Here is a 22,670-nt window from a genome sequence, read left to right as displayed (position 1 = left end):
ATGAGTCTCATCTGCCTGATTAGAGAGTTTTGCTTTTAGGAACACTAGGTACAAAATTTTATTTCAGAGAAATAAAACATTATAAGATTATTTAAGGTTGAAAGCATTAGCTAAATAGTAACCAGGATCGTGGGTAAAAGATTAGGGTGGCAAACTGTAAGCAGACTTACAGCTGACAAGAGGGTGCAAGTGTAGACCAAAACAGGCTAATGAGGATTTGTCAAAGAGGTGCAAGCAGAGCTCAGTGCAATTCACAACAATATATTTAGTGAACTGACACAGTTCCTCCCATCTATTCACAAGTCTTTTCACCTATTCACATGCTTGTAGGGACTAAAGGGAAAAGAGTTACAGATTGGACAATACCAATTTTTAGAAAGAAAAGATGGGAAAAAAGTTAATTCTGAATGAGTCAAATTAATCTTTAATATCTGGCAAACTACATGGACAAAATATTTGCTTATTTTTCAATCTAATTTTAGTTAAGAACAAGTTGTGTTAAGCAATGTTAGCTTTGATTGATGTGAGAATTACTCCAGAGAACAAAGGGGGTTAAATAGAGTATTTATCATTTTTATTAAGCTTCTTCACCCCACCCACTTTCTCCTACCCCATTAGTACAAACAATTAAAAAATACAATCTAGAATTAACTTCCTGAAAGACAGGGGTAAATTCACCTGAAAAACCACATCGTAAATGGAGTTATCCAGGATTTTCTGGTAAATTTGGCATAGCACACCATAAATGACATCTGCACAGCCACATGCTGGGTCACTTGTGAATGACAAACACATGACATAAGTACATGCAGTAGAATATAAGGGAACTGCCTTCCCCAAAGCGACATCTCCCTCCACAAACCGCTCCAGTACAGCACAAGACTAGGAATGAATGGAGATGTGGTGCTTGGAGAGGGCAGGTCCCAGCTGCTGGCAGAAACAGCGCAGTGTGAGAGGAGGCAGGAAGCCCACAAGTGGACAAGGATATGCTTTCACACAGTGGCTGTGGCCAAAGAAACCACTGTAAATTTGAGTGTGCTCTCAAAGCCACCCAGGCAGGCGCTGAGCAGTACAACTGAACAGGCACCACCTCTGGTTGGTGGAAAACCATCCAGACCTGCTGTGGAATCACACCATGGCACCCAGGGCTTGCACAGCTTTAGGCAGTTACAAACAAAACCCCTTTGGATAAACCAAAAGCTGAATTTGAACCTCTTCTACCTCTTTCCTCTGTTCTGATTAGGTTTCAACTCAAACATTACCACATTTAGTCAAAATTACCTTGACCTGCAACAGGCAACACTGAAACCTTGACATTTTTATCCTTTTACAACGTAACACTGTAAATCAAATTTTAAAAAACTAATTTCAAACACCCATGTGTCATCTCCTTCTGATGCCATGCATACTGCACCTGTGCATAATACTCCTCCTGCCAGCCTTCTGTATTAAGTCAACAACAACAGCAACAAAGACCACTGTGCCTGTTATTCATAAGCTTTTTGTTATCTCATGGAAGACGCAAAAGGGCCCAGAGCATGTGCGGAAAGGAAAGACCTTTGTTTAATTTAATTATATTTACTTCTTTCAAGTCTAAGTAAACTCAGGGATCAGCAGATCAGAACTGATTAATTAAATCATGACATCATTTCCTTTACCCTGTGTGGGCAATCACATCATGCTGTGTCACATTCAGCAGGTTCTTCCAACAAAGCACCCTCAACCTTCATACTGCAGACAAGAAATAAGTCTGCCTCCCTCCCAGGTGACACTGCAGCATTAAGAGCTCTTCTCATGCAAAAGCTGACAGCTGTGGAGTAGCACTGTGGTTATTTTCAATACTTCCATTGTGAGGGTTGACTCCAGATCTGTTGGTTAAAGTTACTGATAACACTGCAATAAAAGATCTGGTTCTGATCTTTATGTTCATCACTGAGTGCTGGACAACAGGGAAGCAAGCAGGGTGGGCTCAAAAGCACATGTGCACAGACACACTGCTGGATGCTGTCCTCACCCACCTGCTCTGCTGTCCAGAAAGGCTGGAGAAGCAGAAAAGCTGCAAGAAGTTTGCCTCTCAGGGTTACCCCTGGCTGCTCTTGCTTGTGTCCATAAGCACATGGACTGTGCAGGAACTGGCCTGGACAACTCCAACCCCTCTCCAGAGCAGCTCAATGACAGTATATTTTGCATCTATCTCCCTTTTTTTTAAGAGTTGTGAGAACCTCTCCAAAAAGGGAAAAAGGAATAGGACAAATCTTCCCTTCATTTGGTCTTGGGACTTTCCCATGAGAGCAGCTCACACTACACAGTGCGAATACACTTACGTCTCTCAAAGACTTTCCCTGGACCTACACCATTTGTCACCTCATAGGCAATTTCCTGTGTTTCTTTTTGTCTACTAACCTCACAAAACCAGACTCCTCCCTTGATCTTCCATGTTTTCTCCATTTATTTTTCTCTTTCCTATTATTCCAGCGTTTTCTGTCCACTACAGCTCTTCCTTCCTTTCAGCCATTGTTACGGCTTCATCCCAAATGACAAAATGGAGTAATTTTGCAGGTTTTTTTATTCTCACCTAATCGGAAGTGTTTGTCCCTCTTTTCTACTCTCTTATTACATCAAAATCTTTACTAATCAGGCTGGCATAAATTCAAAATGTCTTCCCATGGTTGCTGTATCCAGCCTTCCCACCTGACTGAGGAAACTCTCTGATGTTCAGTAAAAGATTTTGTGCACTACAAAGAAGTTTTAATGGAAAATGAAACTGTCTGATGTCACTGGCTAATTATAATGCAGCTCTGTGGCTGTATTGCAGGGCAGGATAAAAGTGTGCATGTATTTCCTGCATGTTTCAATATCCTCCTATTGACAGAAGATAGGGCAACTGGTCTGCTACTGGAGGCCAGGAAATTATTTTTCTGATTTCATTGGAATAATTGACAAAAGCATTTCCTTTCTATGTAAGGTTAACAGATGGCTTGTTAAAGTTACGTCTTCTTTAAACAGAACTGTCACCAAAAATTATATACATGACAACAAAAATAATATTGATACAAACTCACTACAAAATTAAAATGAAGTTTGCATAGCCTAAAGTACAGAATAAATAACTGCTGCTATTGCAACATCGAATACCAAAGTGCATTTGCTTTTCTAAGATTTCCTTGGAAACTGGATGAAGGGACATAAACTGGGCAAGTGTCAACACGGGACTTAAGTTACCATGGGCACAAATATGCAGGCAGTCACTGTGCTTGTGCCAGGAGCAGGCTGCAGGCTGCTGCAGACCAGGACTCTGCTTTCACATCTTGCTTCTGTCACGCTCAAGACCTATGCTAGGCAAGGTGACTCTGCCTCACCTCCATCATGATTTGGCTCCCTGATGCCTTACCTAGTCAGCAAAAAAAAAGGGGTAGTGGGTGAATTAAAAAAGAAATTAAAAAAGAAAAAATCCAGCAATACTCATTAGCCCACCTGCTGTGGTTTTTAAGACCTCGTATTCACCTTAGGCATGTCTCATTTCCATGAGATCAGGAGAAACTGCAAAGGAAATTCAGCTTTGAAAATAGAAAATGTAATCAGTGTTAGACTTTTGATAGGTGACTGCACACCAGCTATTCCACCTGGACAGATCTAGAATACTAACATAATTACTGATATGCAATGCCTTTCTCCTTCAACATCACACTTATTATTTACCCTCTTCGTCAGGATTCTTCCAGGTTTTCCCCTATTTTCCTTCTTTCTCCGGTATCTCTTCTTCATTATTTCTCTTTCTCTACTATTGCTGTCTTCTCTTCACAGCCTCCTACCACTGTTACCTTTTCTTTGCGAGCTCTTTCACAGTAGCTTTTGTATGAAATTCAGCTCTCAGACTTTACTGAGCCATCACTAAGACATGCAGCTCACATGCATGTCTCACCTGGGAGAAAGAGAAATGGAGCCACATTGGGTTTTCCCTGCGTTCATTCATTTTCTCCACAGTAACAACTCAGAAGCAAACCCATTCTCTTACCCATCTTAGATGTCAGCTCCTTGCATTATAAAACTGGGTTTCTTTTTGCAAAAGTGAATCAGGAAAGGAAACAAAAGGAGGTGTAGGAGCAGTATGTCCTCTTGCAAAACCTCTGCGGATAGCTGTTGGCAATAACCTGGTTTGTTTAGCCATGCTGGTGATGTCAGGTTTGCTCAGCTCACGCCCCATCAGCTCTGACTGAGGGGCTTCTCTCACTGCAGAGCTGAGGCACGTGGCTGCCTGGGCTTGCCTTCACAAGAAGGGCTTTTGGGAAGTTGTATAACATCACAGTAGACTGGTCCTTGCCCCAGGTGTAGCAGGTTCTTCCTTTCTCATTGACTTTGGCAGAGCACGTGAATTTCATCATTATCGCCAAAAAAATGAAAAGCAAATGGTGAGCACTGAAAAAGGACATTTAATTTTGAGGGGGAAATAAAAGGATACATTAGGGAACTGCTAAAAGATCCTGCTGTAGAAAAAAAAAAAAGGCAAATTCTTCAGTGAAAAACAAAGAGTGACTGCTGGTTTTGTAACTCCCAGTAGCAGCCAAAATAAGGGTAGTGAGAAAGAATACAGATTTTCCAGACCAACAAAACCACAGTAACACCTCCATACCTTTTAATGCAAATATAATAAATTATGAAGATACTTCACTTAAAAATAAAGATTTATTATTTCTTTTGGATGCACCTTAGTTTCAGTGACAGGTATTTATACCAGGGCAGTTTCACCTTACAAAGTACTCACCACAGCAATTAGACAAAATATGAACTAAAATAGTAGTGACACAGAAAATTAAGCAGAGTGACATGGATATGGAGAAGCAGAGAAAAGAGCTTTTTAGGTTTCATGGTTTAGTCTACAAGAAAGAACAAATTTGCATCACGAATATTGGGCAAGCATTAGGATATCAGCAACCACCTCCTTGCACTGCCAAAGAGCAGATAAAGCATTCCAATGCCGCTGTTTTTTGTTTTTTTTTCCCACATCCCAAATTTCTCTGGTTTTGTGGTGCTTTGTCCCACCAGGAAAATGTTACAATGTGGGATAAAGATGCCACATGTGCATAAAAGCTGAGTCAAGAGAATGTTAGAATCCTGTCTTTGAATAAAATTATTATATAGATCTATTAACACTAATTTAAAATAAGGCCTTCCAGTCTGCTTTCTGCCTCAATTTTCTATGACTGCTCTCATGCCACAAGTCACATCCAGCTCTGTCCAAGCAGGACTGAATTCCTGCTGCTTTAGTTCAATGCTTCAGATACCCACTTTTGTTCAGAGCTCTGCATAGAGCAGTGACAAGTACTTCTCATTTCTCCCCAGAGGAGCACATTCTGGAGTTAATCAGATCTTTGGTCTGGAAGAAAGCCGCTCACCTGCTTGTAGACAGACAGATACAGCCATTGGGAATCAACTGGCCTAGAGAGCTCAGTGGGTGCCAAAACATGTCTAGGAGAGGGAATTAAAAAAAATACTAAAATCAAAACGCAAACACCTCCCTGCCCCTCCCAGAAAAAGCCCAACCCCACCAAAACCCCAAACACATGCTGCTCATGAAGCACAGGCCAAGGGAGGTCCCTGCTGGCAGGATGGTGAAACACACGTGCACCAGTTCCAAACACATCGTTCACCTACCCTCACAAATAATTTCTTCCCTCTCTGAACCCCACAAACACGGCACAGTCACCTTACATTCACCCTGGCACCAGCCTCACTCCCCAAGACAGCACCACACCCACTGCACAAGGGGTGGGCAAAGAGGGAATCCCAATCTCCAATTCACCGTGGTTATCAAGGGTAAAAATTCCCAGCATACCTGGATTACCATTCTGCTGAAGCAAGGCTGACTGACCATGTCTGCAGCTCCTTCTGTTGCAGATGAGCAGGAGGATGGGACCCACCTGGGCTCCCACATTACAGGCACCAGATATCAGTAACACATAACAGTTCATCAGTCAACACTGGATATTGGTGTATTGAAAAGGAGGAGGAACAAAATAAAACAACAGATCTTGTCTCAGCTTTTTTTTTTCTACATTACATTACATGGCTACTGCAGAATTTCAACTACCACAAATTTCAGGAGATGCACACCAGAAATAATTCTTCACTATGGTGGAAGACACTTATGATACAGCTGGAGACAAACTAAGCTCAAAAAATGTTTACGGGATGAGACACACATTAACTTCCAGACCATAAAAATGACTATGCAAAAAAAGCAAGAGTTAAAATAAATATTCAATGAAGGAAAACATATTTTACAGCACACAGACATTATGAAGAGGTTCAATTTTCCTCTTACAACTGACACACCTAAGAGCAACAGACATTTCCAGTGGCTTAGAAAACAAATTTAATTGACACTGGAATAAAGGAAAGCATACAAGTTTTGGGTTTTTTTTTTTAAAGACGCTTTATTACAAATCTGTAGGTTTAAGAAAATACCCCAAAACTGTCAAAGTAGTATGAAAAATGGTGTCATCTGATTCACAGTCACCAGTTTTCTCCAACAAACATAGCATACAAAAATTGATATAAACCATGGCAATTCTTTTTGGCAAAACAAGTCAGGTATTTGCAATTCCAAATTCCCTGCTGACAACTAAGATGCTGCTGGCAGGGGAATGATTGAATTGCACTGGTTTTGAAAACTGAAATTTGGGATGGAAAGGTTATATGTACATATACACATACTGTATTTTACCACAGGTCCAGGTAACTCTGGTAACACAACATGGCCCAGCACAAGACTAAAGTCTGTAAAACCTGGAGAGCCAGGGAATGTGTGTATGTGACATTCAGTTATTCTCTATGCTCTGGTTCCCATTTGCTTTTACATTTCAAACCTAATAAAGGCCAATTGTTTCCCACTCTCATTTACAGAAACAGTGAAGTTGATGTGCTGCTGTGCTGTCTCTTCAGACTCAGAACATTGCATGCAGACACAGGATCTAAAAATGCAATGCAGTTAAAATATCATATAGTTAAAGTTTTAGGAGATTGTACACTGAATTTCCTGCAAGTGACCTAACACCCTAACCTCCCCCATGGAAAATATGGCATTTCTCATGCCATTCTGAGATAATTCATACAAGAAATCAAGAACAAAAGAACTGATATGTTACACTTCTACACTGAAGCACAGACTGCTGCGAAAAAAACCCAAAGGTCTGCAAGTATACCAGGGACTGAATCCAAAGCTGCCCTGCAACTCCTAACTGTGGGTAGTTACCTGCAATGGCTGGAAGCTGCAGCACAGACCATTGGTAACAATGTTCTCAAATCCTTGAACTGCACAGGACTGAAACACCACAACTGAGAGCTGCCGTGAAGATGAGGCTTCAGCAGAAGTGTGAAGATTTGAAAGGAGCAGAATGAAAAGTTTCTGTTGCAGTACCTGCTCAAGGTATTGATATGATCTAAAAAAATCCCCGAACAACTCAATAATTTAATTGTTTTCATCAGATGCTTGAAGGGGATTTCTATGGAGCAATCCTCCTTTTGCCAACAGCAACTTGAAAGAAACCAGCACCATTTTAAAGAACTACTCAGTGCATTTCATTCATTTTGTTGTTTCAACTTCAGTTGAAAAGCACAGAATTGAGAGTTATTCAAAGAAAACTACTCTGCAGGAGAGCAATTAGAAATCAACAGTCTCTCATTACCAGAGCAAACAGGATGGAAGATGCAGAAGTGATTTACAGTCATTTCTTTCCCCTTGCAGACCAGGTTAACCCTAGGGCTACCCAGAACATTTCTTAAAAGCCACCTGCTGGTAAAGAGGTTGACTCATACTCCTGCATTTACTGAAAACTTGATTTCTGAAATCCTGTAATGAAACAGTCAAAAATCTTCATTCCAAAGAAGGAAAATATTTCATGTACATTCTTAGGTGTGAGCCTTCAGGCTTGGGAAACGTTTTTCTAGATTGTCAGCAAGTGTCTGATCAGCCTCGCGCAGGACTTCAAGGAAACTCTCCACCTGAAATAAAAAAAACACACACAAGGAGAAAAAATAAAAAACAAAACCAACTTGCATGGAACACAGAATTCTTATACTGGCACAGAGGCTCTTTCTACTTCTGTACCTTCCAAATAAGACCAGCCAGCAGCAGCCACTGCAATGAGTAATGGAAAATGCTCTACAGTAGCTACCTTCCTCCTAAACATCACAATTCCAGTGTGTCTAAATTTTGGAATGGTACCACTTTCCTCAAACCCTTATTTTCTTGTTTAAAAGAAACACAGAAACTTTTCTCACCCAGACAGAAGCTCCCTATGCAAAATACTTAGAATAATTATTTTATAAAAATATATAGGACAACTTTTCAGCTAGGATAAATTTTCAGACATCCATTCACATCAGCACAGTTTGGCCCTGGCATCAGCTGATGATCTCAGCAATGCTCTGGCTGAAGTGAGGCAGAGCAGACAGAGGGGGTAAGACTATCTGGCACTGGATGGTGTTTTACCTGTGCCTGAGCAACTCTGCCCTGCTTGTGTATCAGATTTGGAAAGGTCCTGCCACCCAAAGAGCACTTTTTCAGCTGTGTCACAGAACTTGTCACATACTCACCGAAGCAGAATACAGAGGCAAGAGGTTCTGAAAAGCACAGGAACATGTCTGCTCATTCAGGTGTCCCTGGTGCAGTCCTTCTAAGGTATTCTCCTGGAAGATCAGAAATACAACCAGCATATCATGAACAGTTGTTGAAAGAACAATAAAACAGTGCACAGCATCCACAGAATGTGTTTTGTTCTTATCAGTGGGTAAAACAACCAGAACTTACAGATCTCAGAGAAAGCCAGACACAGCTGATGCCAAAAGGTGTGAAAGCTCACACATCACAAGTCTCTTAACCTGAATGCTTCCACAATTAAAAGGGTCCAGCTGAGAAGGTGAGATTATATATTTCCTTTTCTTAAATAAACTAACTTTCATTCAAAAGAAAGGGCAACATATATCTACAGAATTTATCATAGAGAATCTTGGCACACCCCTCAGAAAACCTGTGTCCCTCCCATCTCCCACACATGTTGCTACTTCTGGTTGAGTCTCTGATGAATTCCCAGTAAGCAACTGCACTTGCACAGAAAAATGTCCACATTAATATTAAATACTTTTTTCTTACCTACCCTGCAGAAATCCCTACTATAATTTTGTTTATTCTTACCTTGGTTAGTTCTTGAAGCATATTGGAAAGCAATTCACAGCAAATATCCTTCAAAATTTTTAAATGGAAATCTTCCTCATTTACATCAGTCCTTCCAGTCTCCTCTTGCTCAGACTCCTTGGAGTTATCAACAGCTCTCTTCCCACAGCCCTCCATGTATTGTAAAATACGAATCAAGCTCCCAACCAGTGGCATATCTTAACACAAAGTAACAAGAACAGTGAACTTTAACACTGAAAATTCTTGTCCATCCTTTCAAGGCATTAGAATTTTGAAACACACCATCAGATTTTTACACAAAAGCTATAGGGATGTATATTCTGACAGTATTGTATTTTGTTACTCAAAGACAGTTTTGAAAAAGCAAGTGGAAATGTAGTAGAAAACCCAAAAAAAATTTTCCTGCAAGCTGACCTGTATCTATAAAAACTATATGCCAGTGTAAGGAGCATGAGGAGGAAACCGTCATTTGAAGCACCCAGTGAGGGCAGTATGTTAAATTTGCATCCAGATAATCCTATCTGAAAACCAAACTGCACAGCATCTTTCTGCTGCAGATGACCCTGACTCACATTCTCAAGAGAGGCTTTTAATTCTAAAGATTTTTCCATGGATTGAAAAGTAAGAAATGATAGAGGGATTTAAGTAAGTGCAGAATCTCCCCCTACTAAAAAAAAAAATTAGTGCATAAAAATATATGTTGTATATATTATGTATAAAATAACAATGTAATAATGTATTACTATATTTTAGCAAAAAAAAATTCTGAAATTTTCACTAGTTTACCCAATGGAGAAGACTGAGCAGAATCTGTAGATTTTGGTACTGTAAATCCTCAGAATTTACAGCCCACCCAGTAACTGAACTTTGGGCTAGCTGTGATTCTGAGTAACCAGGGAAGAGTCTTACTGTATGCAATGTCACTGAAATGAACCACCTTCCACAACCACATAAAGCCAATTGTGAATATTAACTTAAAATAAAAAGAAAAAAGCACAACTTGCTTTTCCTCATCCTGGTGTAGTCCTGCTCTGTCTGTGAAGCAAACATAGCAGACAGCACGGACAAAATAGAGGCCAGCACAGTCTTCTGCTCCTGCACAATGATCGGTGGATCATCTGGCTGGCAAAGCTCTTGGCAAACGAGGTCATAAAGCAAACTCCAAGTCTCTTTTCCTCCATCAGGAGCCTGCACTTGAGAAAGAAAGAAAGAGAGCCCACCAACCCAACAAATTTATTCCAGGTATGTGAATTCCTGCTCTCCCCAATAAATACGTGGTGATCCAGAAGTTATGGCCTCTCTTGGTCCCCTCACACACAGCAATTCCAGGCTCTTACCAATAGCCTGGATACCCTCATCCACCGTGGTCAGGAGCTGCAGGATATGCATATAAACGTCCAGTCCTTCTGGGTTATCTGATCTACACAGAACAAACATCAAAAAGACAAATTAAAGTGCTGCTTACTGAGCCTATGTTCTGTGTTTTGGTCACAGAGAAGCCCATCAGCAGTCACTGCCATTCCTTTTGCAAACAAACAAGTTGACCCATATCAAACCATAAGTCCAGGAAAACCATATCCCAGTGATTGTCAAACTGTGCCACTAAAAGCAAGATATCTGGGCACAGGCCTTACAAGGTTATGAAGAATCTCCCCAGCCATGAAATCAAAAATAAATCTCCCATACCGGACTTGCTTGGCTGCTTCAAGTATACAAGGCACAATCTTAAAGTCTGGAAGTTCTTCAGGAGAATCATCTACAGATGGTCCCACAGAGTGACAAGTGCCATTTTTGATCCAGTTTAACATCAGCTCTTCATCCAGATCAAAGAGCTTGTCCACCACTTCACCCACTTTCACCAGCAATTCAACTGCATGAGAGAGAATGTTATTTTTATTTCAACAAGACTAAAAATGAAGAGCAAAAATTAGCTTACAAGGTGCTGGTATATACAAGTATTTGGAGTAAATTCAGGACTGAAATAAATTCACTTTCTCTGTGACCCACTACTGGTTGCTATGTTTAATTCCTTTATGTGGCATAGACCAGGTAAAGAGTTTGATACATAGGGATTGCCAGAAAGCACACTGACACCTTCTACCTTGTCATGCCACATATGAAGCAGTAACTTTATTCTGCAAAGAGATGCCATGCTCCTGAAAAGTCCTCACTTCTGCTTCTGAAGTAAAACTTCTCAAGATTTGTTCCTAGAGATCCAGTTTTATGCTAGTCATCCACCTGCCAATCTGCCATTTTACTTAAACAGATCTGTTATTTCAATTGGATGGAGCAGGATTTCTGAGAATTGGCATTTAAAAAAAATTATTAAAAAATGAAACAGCAGTAATTTTAGGATTCTTGACAAATGATAACTGCTGTTACAGCTGAGTTGGATGTTAAACACAAATGCTATCCAAAATACTTCCATTTTTAGGTGGTCGGTGTGGTTTTTGCTAACTTAGTGCTAAGAGATATTTGTGTAGCACTGTCTGCATACCTAAAGCCTGCACAGCATTCAGCTGCCAGAGTAACTGAACCATTCCTCCAGTTCACATTCTACAGATACAGTAGCTTTAAAAATAGAAAATCCATATCTGACTTGAAAAATATTAATTAAATGAGGTCTTGTTTCAAGGTTCAAAAATGACATATGTCATTTTGAATGAAGACTGAATGAAGACTATGCCCTTTCTTTTATTCTGGCAAATAACAACTTCTTCAATTTAAACATATTTTTATTCTCCCCCCAGAGGTTTCTTCTTCCTCTATGAGTGCTTTTCTAGTTGGTTTTATATATATTTATAAACCTGCAAAGGCAGGGCAAGTTTGTTTTGGTGTCCTTTAAACTCACGAGGTTTCCTTTATTTTAAAGAAATTAACCCAACTGAAAATATTTGTCTTTGAAATTGCAAACTTTGGTTATTTTGCTTCTGGAAACACCCACTAAATCCCAGCTTGTTTTGGCAACTTACCATTTGTAGAGCTGGACATGATAAAGCAAACACAGTCGTACACAGAAGGGTTTTCTCGGATCCTCTCCACCCAGACACTGGCCACCTCAGGCTGGGAGAGGCAAGTCAACAACAACCTAGGCAAGAATTCCCCATTTAACAAATTAGAAGCCAGTTCACTCCTTTTAGCTGTACAAGTGTAAATCCAAAATAATGACAGTGGAAACAGAGATGGGAATCTAACTCACAGCAAAGTGATTCCACAACAATGCAGAAACAAGAAAAGGAAACGATGACAGGATAATAAAATAGTGAGCCCACTTGTCAGTTTTCTCCCCAGGCCTCAGAGCATAGCAGAACTACATGTTACTGCTAATGATGCATTAATTTCTGAGATGTCCTACCTGCTTGTTTCCAGAAGAGTTGGGGAATCTGAATCACACAAACGTTGCAGTAACACTTGGCTTTAAGAAAATGCAGGGGGAAAAAAGTTAATAAAATCCATCTTTATTTTTAAAAAAGGTATAAAAAGATTAATTTCATAACTGCAGCCATGTTCTGAGATAAAAGCCAGCTTTTCCTAACTGTGCATGCACTTCCAGTGTCTCAAGACCACCAAACTTAAAAACTAACTTGACTGGTGATTAAAAATCCCCAAAAATAGTGGTGTGTGTCCTTTCTTCCTTTCCTGAGCACTTCCCACAGAAACATGGCCAGCCAAAAGTTATAAATGAAGATGAGGCTGGGTAGGCTTCCTCTAACATGAATTTCCTGATTGTGAGTCTAGACAAGCAGTACCTGTCCATGTACAAAGCACACAGACACTTACCCAAGATTCTCATCTTTGCTAATGGACATGCAGATATCCTGGAAACAGGCCATATTCCCTAATATTCCCACACAGATTTCCTGGAAAGTCAAAACACAGTATAATGAGACAACTGCTAGTCCACAATTTCACTTCCAGAGCCATAAGACAAAAGTAAGAGAGGTTCAAAGATGTTTTCCACTTTGACTTCCAAGCTTGTATGACTTACTGATTTCATGACAAAAATACAAATTTTTCCACAGATTCCATACAGATTTTTCTGTTCTATCAGACTACCCTAAAATACACTCAGGTACTATGCAGATATTTAGGTGTTCCATAAAAGCCAATGTATCTTGAAATCAGCTCTGCTTGCATATTCTTTGTATACTGTTTTGAAGCTAATTTGACAGCCCAGTTATTAAAGCAAAAAGGAGTCCTAAAACAAAAATATCACTACATAAACATGACCCTCACTGATATTCTTTTGCTCACAAAAGAAAGGGATCTTAATACAAGCTTCCAGCAAAGCCCATTTTCTGATTAAAGATATCTAAAATAAAACAAAATAAAATAAAACCCCAAAGCAGTGCATCCGGTTAGGACATCCATGCCAAGGTAATCATTAAGAGGATGCACACTTGTGTAAAGGGGACCATGAGAGCTCTGAAACACCTGCAGGTGACCGGTGCTAAAACAAAGTGAGTCATTAGTTTGCAGCAATTGAAGGTCAGAAATCAACTCTCTCCACTAAGGTTGTCTTCTTAATTATGAACATGCTATAACCTCTGCTAAATTACAGCAGGCACTCCAGCAAACACTGTTTCATGATAGTAGCTGTGACAGCCAATTTGCACTCACTTGCAAATTTGGGTTGTACTTTCCAAAGACAAAGTACTAAACTTTCAAAGCTCTATTTGTCTGTACTGATCTCCTGCAGTAAAGCATCTGGAAACTTCTGAGAAAGAGGATTTACATCAACACTGAATACCTTTGAAAATCCTATCTTGAGACTTGCAGTGCACTGTGTAGCACACGCTGGAAATCAGTCACATCGAAACAAGTGGAAAAGTTTTAAAAAAATAAAGTATTGGTGCCGTAACAATTCCAAATATTACTTTTTGTAATCTTTTTGTGTTTATTTCTTATTATCTTGTTCTGATTTGATTTGTAATAAATTAATTTCCCCAAGTGGAGTCTGTTTTACCCATGACAAATCAGAGAAAATGGTGAGTGATCTCTCCCTGCCCTTATCTTGACCCAGGAGCCTTTTGTTGTATTTTCTCTCCCCTGTCCAGCTGAGGAGGGGAGTGTCAGAGCAGCTTTGGTGGGCACCTGGCCTCCAGCCAGGGTCAAACCACCACACTTCTGCAGGTCTGACTAAACAAATTCATGACCATTTCTGTTCAGTAATCATGAAACAAGTCAAAAGGAAAAAAAAGGCCACACTGCTGGGTTTTATAACAGGTCTTATAACTGTTTGATAAACTCAGTCCTTCATCAGTATATCTAGATGAGGATGTGTGAGCAGAGATGCATCACCTTCAGCATTACCAAAATCCCTACTGATTAGACCATTTTAAAAACAGAGTGAAAAAGCATTCAAAATTTTTATTTTGTGTTTTCTCCTGGTTCCCCTTACACATTACACGTGCAGTGGGAGAAGGGAGATAAATGTAAATGCATGGACAGAGCTATCTACTATTGCTGTTAGCACAGGAGAGCTTTTTGACAGCCCATACTTACAGTTAGGCGAGGGCATTTGGACTTGGCAAAAACTCCCATGAATATATCGGGGGCGTTGAACTCCTGAAGAAATAAAGCAACATCCTGTGGAGAAAGTGAATGGAGAAGTAAATGGACCTCTGCAATTTCCAAATGCAAAACCAAATGTGCTCCCACAGCACAAGGACTGGATCAAAGAGATGATAAACTCACTACAAGGAATTTATTATTTGCCAACAGTTAACACTAATAATCCTTGTTTTCCAATGAGAGAAGGCCAGCAAGCCCCTCTGGTGATTCAGTATGCCAGTGATTTGCTGCAGAATGAGCCAAAAAGTCACATTTGCAAGAAAATGCAAATTGCTCCCTATCTCCACAGAAGCACTCAACCAGAATTCAGTAAATATCATGTTTTAAGGCATGACATCACCATGACACATAAAAAAGAAGCAAGTGAAGGGATTGCCATTAGCACTTGATTGGAATACACAAGAGGAAATCCCTTCCTCATTTTACCACATTAAAACACAAGATTAGTTGTCTATTTGGGAGTAAAAGATCCATGTTCCATGTTTACTTAAAAAATCTGAGCAACAAGGTAGGGAATAAAATAATACTTAAACTAATATATATATCTCGCTCAAGAATTTGTCTAGCATTTGGGAGTGCTGAGAAATATACTGTTACACTGACACTTCAAGTCTGCAGCTAAACTTTGAACGGCTGTTTATCTATCAGAGAAAGAAAGCTATGCTTACCATCAGGATGTATGACAATTGCTAGAGGAAAATACGCCTGTTTAGAGATGGCCTCAATACTATCTATCCCCATGACCCAAGTGCTGAAGGCACGGGCTGTGCACCCGAGTCAATTCCAGCAGCTGTCGCGACCCAGCGCAGGCTCTGTGGTCAGGCTGCTCGGCGCCGCCCCAGCCCGGCTGTCCTGCCTCACCCTGCCCACCACACCCGGGCGTGGCCAGACCGAGCGAGCGGGCCGACTCCCTGCCTTCTCCCTCTGCCAGCACCATTCTGACCGGACACTCGGGGCAGACGCGCCCCGAGGTGCCGCACAAGGCTCCTACCTCGTCCATCGACATGTCCCACACCTTGCAAATGTCATTCTCCATCTCCTCGTCCAGCTCCGTCCGGGCTCCCTCGGGGCTGGCGGCGGGATCCGGCTCCGCGGGGGCGATCACCTGGGACACAGCGGGGCGGGGGAGAACGACCCGGCTGAACCCCCGGCACCACCCGGCCGCCGCTGGGTCCCCGCTGGGTCCCCAGGTGTTTTCCCACCGTGTCCCCGCCCGGCCCCCGGATTTGTGCCCTGTGAATCCCAGCGGTGTCCCCGGGTTTGCCCCCGCTGGTCCCCGGGTGTCCCCCCCGGCCCTGGCAGCGATCGCGTCGCACCCACCCGGCGCTGACCGACGCCGGGCCCGCCGCCCGCTCACCTCGATGAGGCGGGTGAGGACGCTGAAGAGCCAGTGCTTGCTGTACACCGTGTTCCCCACCGCGTCCCCCTCCTCCTCTTCCGCATCACTGCACGGCGGAGACGGGTTGCGGTCCATGGTGGCCCCACAGCCGTGCGGGGGCAGCGAGGCGGCGGCGCGGCCGGAGCGGCGCACGCGGCCCCACAGCGCCCCCTGCCCGCCGGCGGCCACTGCCGCCTGCCGCGCCCGGGCCTGCGCCGGGATCGCACCGGCACCGTGCCCGGATCGCGCTGGGATCGCGCCGGAACCGTGACGGGACAGTGCCGGCACCCGCCCGCCCAGGGCCGCCCCTCGGCAGGGAGCGGCACCCGCGCTCCCGGAGCACCCGAGGGTCCCAAGGGGGGACCCTTTGGCAGCCCCCGCGATGCCCCGACACCGCCGCCCCCGCCCCGCAGTCCCGCGCCCCGGGAGGAAGGATGCTCGCAACGAAGGGAACAGTTCTCAGGAGGATTCCTTTATTGGGCTGTACGGAGGGAGGTGCGACAGGAGCGGAGTACAGCGCTAGTACTTGCTGGGCAGCCCCTTGGGCCGGTAGCGGTTCGGGTCCCCGCCGCTCCGGCCCCACGCGTTCGCCTCCTGGTCCAGCCGGGAGTCCTCGGCGCCTCTGCCGCTCACGCCGCTCTGCCAGTTCTCCCGGGCGTCGCTGTGGGGAAGGAGGAAAGGCCACCTGAACAGACTGCATCCAACTCAGCTTTGTGTTGGGTCCCTCACTCATGTGAAACTGCTTTCTAAGGCTTCTAAAGGTGAGATGCAAGCACATGCTCGGCCTTTGTCTGAGAGGCCGCAGTGGAATGCCTATCTGTTATGTTGGGAGATGAACCAGCAATGAAGGAGAGTTCCTTATCAGAAATGCAGAGAGAGGAATCTGCCTTCTTGGGAGAACAAGGAGAAAGGCTCACACTCATGTGGCACCATTCCTATAGAGACCGGCTGTCCAGGTGGGAACTACTTCCCCTCCCCTCTGCTGTCCTTCTAGGTACAAAGCTGAGTACAAGTCAAAAAGGACCTCACTCCAGCTGGAATGCCTGGATCCCTAATAAAAAGTTAACTGTTACCAAGCCAAGCACACTCCATTACCTGATCACTCTCGCTGCCCAAGCACCACCAGGTCCTCTCCGGGCAGCATCGTAATTCCCACGGGCATGGAAATACTTGTCGGCACCTTTGTAATTCGCCTCACGCATGTCCTTGTATGCTCTGAACATATCACGCGCCCCTGAAGAAGGCAGAGAAATGGAGATGAGGTTGACTTGAAAGAGTTGCACCAGAAATAGCTCAGTACCCACGTCAGTCAGGAGCTGAAAGGCCCAAGGAGCAGAAACAGAGTAAGGCACTGCTCCACATCAGCCTTTGCACAGGGCTGTGCTCACCTCTGGGGGCTGATCAAGGCCCTCAAGGTCCTGCAGCAGAAACCAGTGGCTCTCTGACATGGAGCTGTGGATTTCCCAGCTCTGAGAGCTGCACCATTGACTGCTGGCAACCTGTGCTTGGGGAGGGGGTTCCTGAGGGAAGGGCCCCTGGTAACAGCAGCTTACCTCCCGCTGCATCCCGGACAAATTGTCCAGCTCGGATCATTCCTTCGACTATCCTTGGTCTGTCAGCACTTGCACACAGAACGATGGAGAGCAACGCAAGGCAGACCCAGAGCCTCATGGTTCCTGGCCAGGGGAGCTGGGAGACAGTGAGAGAGATGAGCAGTTCTGGAGCACCACTGAGAAGCCACCACACCCCCAGCTGTGCCTGGGCTGCTGCCCCAGTGCTGAGGGCTTGCCCAGGGCCCCCTTCTCCCCCTGCAAGGAGTGATGGCCTCTGTGCTACCACAAGCTCCACAACAAAAGCAGGTGCACATGAGAAACCTGCATTTTAGCACTCCCTGCTGCTCCTGTCATGAGTACAAAGAAGCCCCACATGCTAAAGCATTGGTTCTGCTCCCAAAATACCAGCTCAAAACACTGCACACAGCTCACTAATTCAGGAATGTCACTCACCTCTACAGAATGGCAAAGCCAAAGGAGCTGGTGTGTGCTCTCAGATTCAGAGAGGGTATTTATAAGCAATTCAAACCCCTCAAAAGAGGAAACTGGAAAGGATACCCATGGCTGGGAAATCCCCACCAACAATCCCAACACAGAAATCATTACTGGAAACCTGTCCTTGTCCTTACTGAAAGTTCATAGCTCCTGTTACACAATCTTTTAGAGAGTATATGGCACTTCTTCAGCTGCCCTTGGGACTATTTGCTCCTCATAACAACCAGATGGACAAACTGCCTTAAGGGCTGAAGAGTTCCATGTGCTTGAAGTGTTACTGCTGTCTTAAGGGTGATACTTTTGTTTGGATCTTGGACTCAATAGAGCTCAGAGGGGAAGGTGCCTGTCTGTCTTCACATGGAAACACAAGGTCAGGTCTGTGTCTGTGCACAAGGAACTGTGAGCTGCATTACCAGAAGGGCTGCAGGAACTGCTAAGTGGAATTCCCATGTGTGCTGGGATTGCCAGATGAATCCCAGAGTTAATGAAATGGAAAATGTGAAGTGCTGCTCTTAACTCCATTGCAAAGCAAAGTACATACACCTACATCCCTGCTGATCACACTCTAATGTAGCACAGACACACAGACCATCAAGAGGCTTTGAAGGGTTCATTTTGCCCTGGCTTGCTCTCAAAGGCCCCTCTCGAGAGTCTCCAGCCACCCTGCTGCAACAGCACCTCTGTGGGGCTCAGGTAGAAAGTTTTAGACACAGCAGTAAACATTTTACTTAAGGGGAAATTCAGATCCATACAGCCACAATTCTGCTAGATTTTAAATCAACTGTCTGGCCCTATTGGCATGGTTCACTGTTTAACTGTGCTCTCCCTGCTTAAAGCCTGCTCACTTCCCTTGGTTAACAACTTGACACAACCCTTTCCCCTGCAGAAAACTCCAGGGTTGAGTGCAGTTGCACCGGAGAGTGAGTGTGCAGGAAGTGTCCCCATTGTGTGGCTTTGTACATTAATTTGGCAAGTCTAGGAGAGCTCTTCAGGTTCCCCTCAGAAGAGTTAAGGGTAGCTGCCCCACTCACAACTCTGCTACTGTAAACAATTCGCTCCTGGGGCTGCAGGGCAGAGCATGAGTTGAAAGAGGTACAATAAAGCTAATAAAGTGGCAATAGTAACTTCCTTGGGCATCACTGGACTTCAAAAAAATTAGCTTAAGGGGAGAGGAGACATTTTCCATAGGCTGGAGCTGCAGGACAGATACTCTGTAGTATGATGTATCTCAGAATGGAACACTTTGCAACAAGAATCTTAATCCTAACCCAATGGACAAAGCAAAAGCAGGGAGCAGACACAGATTTTTGCACCCTGGCACTCCTAAACCTTTTACTTCACAGTGCAACAGCTCAGCTACTGCAGGGACTGGAGTGCTGTGTTCTGCTGCAACCCTGTTCACATCCTGATACCTACATCCTTGCAGTACACGGCAGCTCAAGTGCCTTCTCTGCTGGCTGCAAGTAGCCCTGTCCATCACCTTTTTGGTTTTTAAAAAACAAGGAAAGTGACTCCTGTAAGTTGGAGTACAGGCATGTGGCACTTTGCCCAGGGACTTAGAACAAAGCATTGCCTTCAAAACTGACTTAAGGAACCTTTTCCCTACAAGACCTCACACACTCTGGACCATAAAGGATATTTTAAGTCTTACACTGTTTCACATTCTCTCCAAACCAACATTTCTGCAAACCATGAGGACAATTGCAGGAAAGCAGGTGCTTTAGAACATCACTTTAGAGTTGTTCTCTTAGAACAATTCTTTAGAACATCTCCGAGTGCATTCCCTGGTGTCCAGCAAGGAGGACAGCAGCAGTGACAACAATGCTGGAGCTGTGACAAAGCTGCAGCTTGGGGCTCCAGCAGGTAACAGCCTGAGCCCTACTTTCCCATATCCTCTTGTCCTGCACTCCAGGTTATGACCCTTGGCTCACAGAAATGAGCTGCAGCCAACACTGCTGCTTTCACAACAGAAAGAGGCAAAGCTGCCTCTGAGCGTGGAGGAGGGATTGAACAGAGCATTTCTTCCTGGCCTAGCAATAAACCTTGGCAGCATGTGCACACTGGGAAACACAACACATTGAGGGGAGCCTGGAGAGCATTTCTGATGCAATTAAGATAAAAACCAACCCCATGCTGGTTGCCCTGTAACTGTAAATATCTATGAATGCAAACTATGTTCCACAAACATTCCACAATTTTGCAATCTAAGAAAGACCGAGAAAGGGGATGAGGTGAATTCCCAGCTTAGGCACAATAATATCTGCAGTTATTTCTTAATCTGGGAAAGAACAGTACCTTATTTATGTTTACGTGTGCAATAATTCATTTCAGGAGTTTTGCCAAGTATTGAATATACACTACCAGTGATCTTGGGCTTATCGACATGGAGAATGACTGGAAACTTGTCTCCTTTGAAGAAGCAAAATGAAAATGCAGGTATGTATCTGAAGTAAAAATAATTTACCTACAGGTTTCTAATACTGAAATAATGTATGATATTTTCTTTTTATCAAAGAAAAAAGTACCACCATCAGTTTCTATTTAAAGCTTCTCCTAAGCCCCCTTTATTCACCTCTGCTTCCCAAGGGTCTCTCCCACCACCAGTCACCCACAAAAACCAAAGCTGAGCTGCAGCTCATCTTCCCCATAAGGCTGGCTGAGATGTCAGTGATGTGTGCTCAGCTGGCTCACAGGAGCCTTGCTCTGTGCAACTGAGGCAGTTTCTATTTCAGTAATTTCTGAACAGAAGACCCGCTCATTTCTGTCCCTTCACCTTACCCTTATGAGATGAAAACAAACACATCCAGAAGAGAAAATATTCATTTCTAACTCTTCTCTTTATTGACAGCCAAGTTAGTTGAAATGATATAGACAAGCTCACTTTAGACACAAAATCTGAACACACACTTCCCATTATGTTACCTGAATGACCCTTCTGACATGTTATACTTTCAAAAAAAGCTCTAACTGGAATTATGATTTTCTGTAAAAAAAAAAAAAAGCTCCAACCCTTGGTCAAAGTTAACCAAGCGTACAAAACCCCCACAGAAGTAAGACAGACTGATGTGTACACAAAATACACCAAGCAAACAGAGTGGAACCATACAGCGGTAAGCCAGGCACATTCTCAGAAATCCAGGAATTCCTCTGAGGAAGGCAAGGGGAGCACTCAGCTACACCACATACTGTGTGAACCCGAGGTTGGTAACTGTGGCAGCCCCTGAGGCAGCAGCAGCTCATCTGGCAGGGAAGAGAACAGGCACCAACACCATCTGGTAGGTGCCTGGCTCCCATTCCGAGTCCTACTGTGAGAGCATGGAGTACTCCTGGATGGCACAGATCCTTCTATTTCCAATGGCAGAATGTAAACCCCAGAAGCTTGAAACGTCCCTTTTTTAGAAAGAAATGCCTAGAAATAGTTTTAGAAATAGTTCTGTATTGGCTTTTCCACAAGCAACACTGGCTGAAAGCCTGACATTGTCTCCCGGGGATTTGCCTTCCCCTAGTGAAGTAACCATCCCTCCACACCCAAGTTTTTCTTGCAGACAAGATAAAAGTGTCTGCAGACTGCATCTCCCAAAAGGCCAAACATTGTACTCAGTCCTATTTTGATTAAAAGCATTATTTTGCAACACTACAAGTGTTGCAAGTCTACACAAAAATATTCCTTATAAAGCAGTATTTTAATATTATTTTACAACAAAATTATCAAATTTTAATTAAATTTAGTTCCAATTAATGCATTACTTTTTTATTTAAATTACATTTGTGAAAACTGAATATTGCCCAGATGCTGTGGCCTTCTGCTTAAAATGTGAGTCAGACAGTGAAGAGGATGGAAGCTAGAAGCCTAAAAAGAAACTCATCCAAAGATGTACTAAATGCAGAAAGAATGCTAATACAAAGCATAGTTCTGTAAATGAGATATAAAATCCAAGTGATTTTGTGAATCTTCATTATCAACCAGATTATGTAAAAAGATTCTTTCTTGACAGCATCCATCTAAAAACACTTATGTAAACCTTCAGCTTTTAAAAATGTTATTAAAATAAATCCTCTCACTTTCCAAAATGTTAGAACTAATCGTGGAATTACCAAAGTTGACCTGGACTTCAAGGAAAACTTTTGACACTATGTCGCACAGTGCTCTCCTGCAGAAGCAGGGACCTCATGGCTTGGAGAGGTGCACTCTTTGCTGTGTTAAAAACTGGCTGGATGGCCAGGCCCAGAGAGTGGTGGAAATGGGAGTTCTGTCTAGCTGGGGCATGGTCACAGCGGTGTTCCCCAGGGCTCGGTGTTGGGCCCAGCCCTGTTCAATCTCTTTCTCAGTGATCTGGAGGAGGGGATCGAGGGCACCCTCAGTCAGCTGCAGACACACCAGCCCGGGTGGGAGTGTTGATCTGCGCGAGGGAGGGCAGGAAGGCTCTGCACAGGGATCTGGACAGGCCAGACCGATGGGCTGAGGCCGACTGTGTGA

The 22,670-nt window shown here is 43.5% G+C and overlaps 3 protein-coding genes across 3 annotated transcripts in view; all 3 read right to left on the bottom strand.

Annotated features, from left to right (window-relative positions):
• The window catches only part of TPH1 (tryptophan hydroxylase 1), a 28,684-nt gene extending 23,193 nt beyond the window's left edge, over window positions 1–5,491 (bottom strand). Inside the window, exon 1 of the mRNA XM_068194040.1 lies at window positions 5,394–5,491. The gene's annotated coding sequence lies outside the window, so the exon portion shown is untranslated. The remainder of the gene's footprint in view (window positions 1–5,393) is intronic.
• Window positions 5,492–7,781: 2,290 nt separating this feature from the next.
• Window positions 7,782–16,319, bottom strand: SAAL1 (serum amyloid A like 1). The gene is made up of 12 exons (XM_068194037.1): window positions 16,125–16,319; window positions 15,759–15,872; window positions 14,699–14,782; window positions 12,974–13,053; window positions 12,549–12,608; window positions 12,166–12,281; window positions 10,880–11,063; window positions 10,531–10,613; window positions 10,198–10,386; window positions 9,194–9,393; window positions 8,596–8,688; window positions 7,782–8,001 (listed from the first exon to the last, which is right to left on the bottom strand). The coding sequence occupies exons 1-12, from the start codon at window positions 16,239–16,241 to the stop codon at window positions 7,909–7,911; spliced, it is 1,413 nt and encodes a 470-aa protein (XP_068050138.1). The 5' UTR covers window positions 16,242–16,319; the 3' UTR covers window positions 7,782–7,908.
• A 305-nt stretch (window positions 16,320–16,624) lies between these two features.
• LOC137476045 (serum amyloid A protein-like) lies at window positions 16,625–17,849 on the bottom strand. Its single transcript, XM_068194036.1, has 3 exons — window positions 17,699–17,849; window positions 17,241–17,379; window positions 16,625–16,806 (listed from the first exon to the last, which is right to left on the bottom strand). Exons 1-3 carry the CDS (start codon window positions 17,814–17,816, stop codon window positions 16,665–16,667), a joined length of 399 nt encoding a protein of 132 aa, XP_068050137.1. The 5' UTR covers window positions 17,817–17,849; the 3' UTR covers window positions 16,625–16,664.
• Window positions 17,850–22,670: the final 4,821 nt, after the last annotated feature.

This window comes from Anomalospiza imberbis, chromosome 6 (genome assembly GCF_031753505.1).
Source record: "Anomalospiza imberbis isolate Cuckoo-Finch-1a 21T00152 chromosome 6, ASM3175350v1, whole genome shotgun sequence".
Classification (NCBI taxonomy): domain Eukaryota; kingdom Metazoa; phylum Chordata; class Aves; order Passeriformes; family Viduidae; genus Anomalospiza; species Anomalospiza imberbis.
This window is presented reverse-complemented; position numbering and strand designations above follow the sequence as displayed.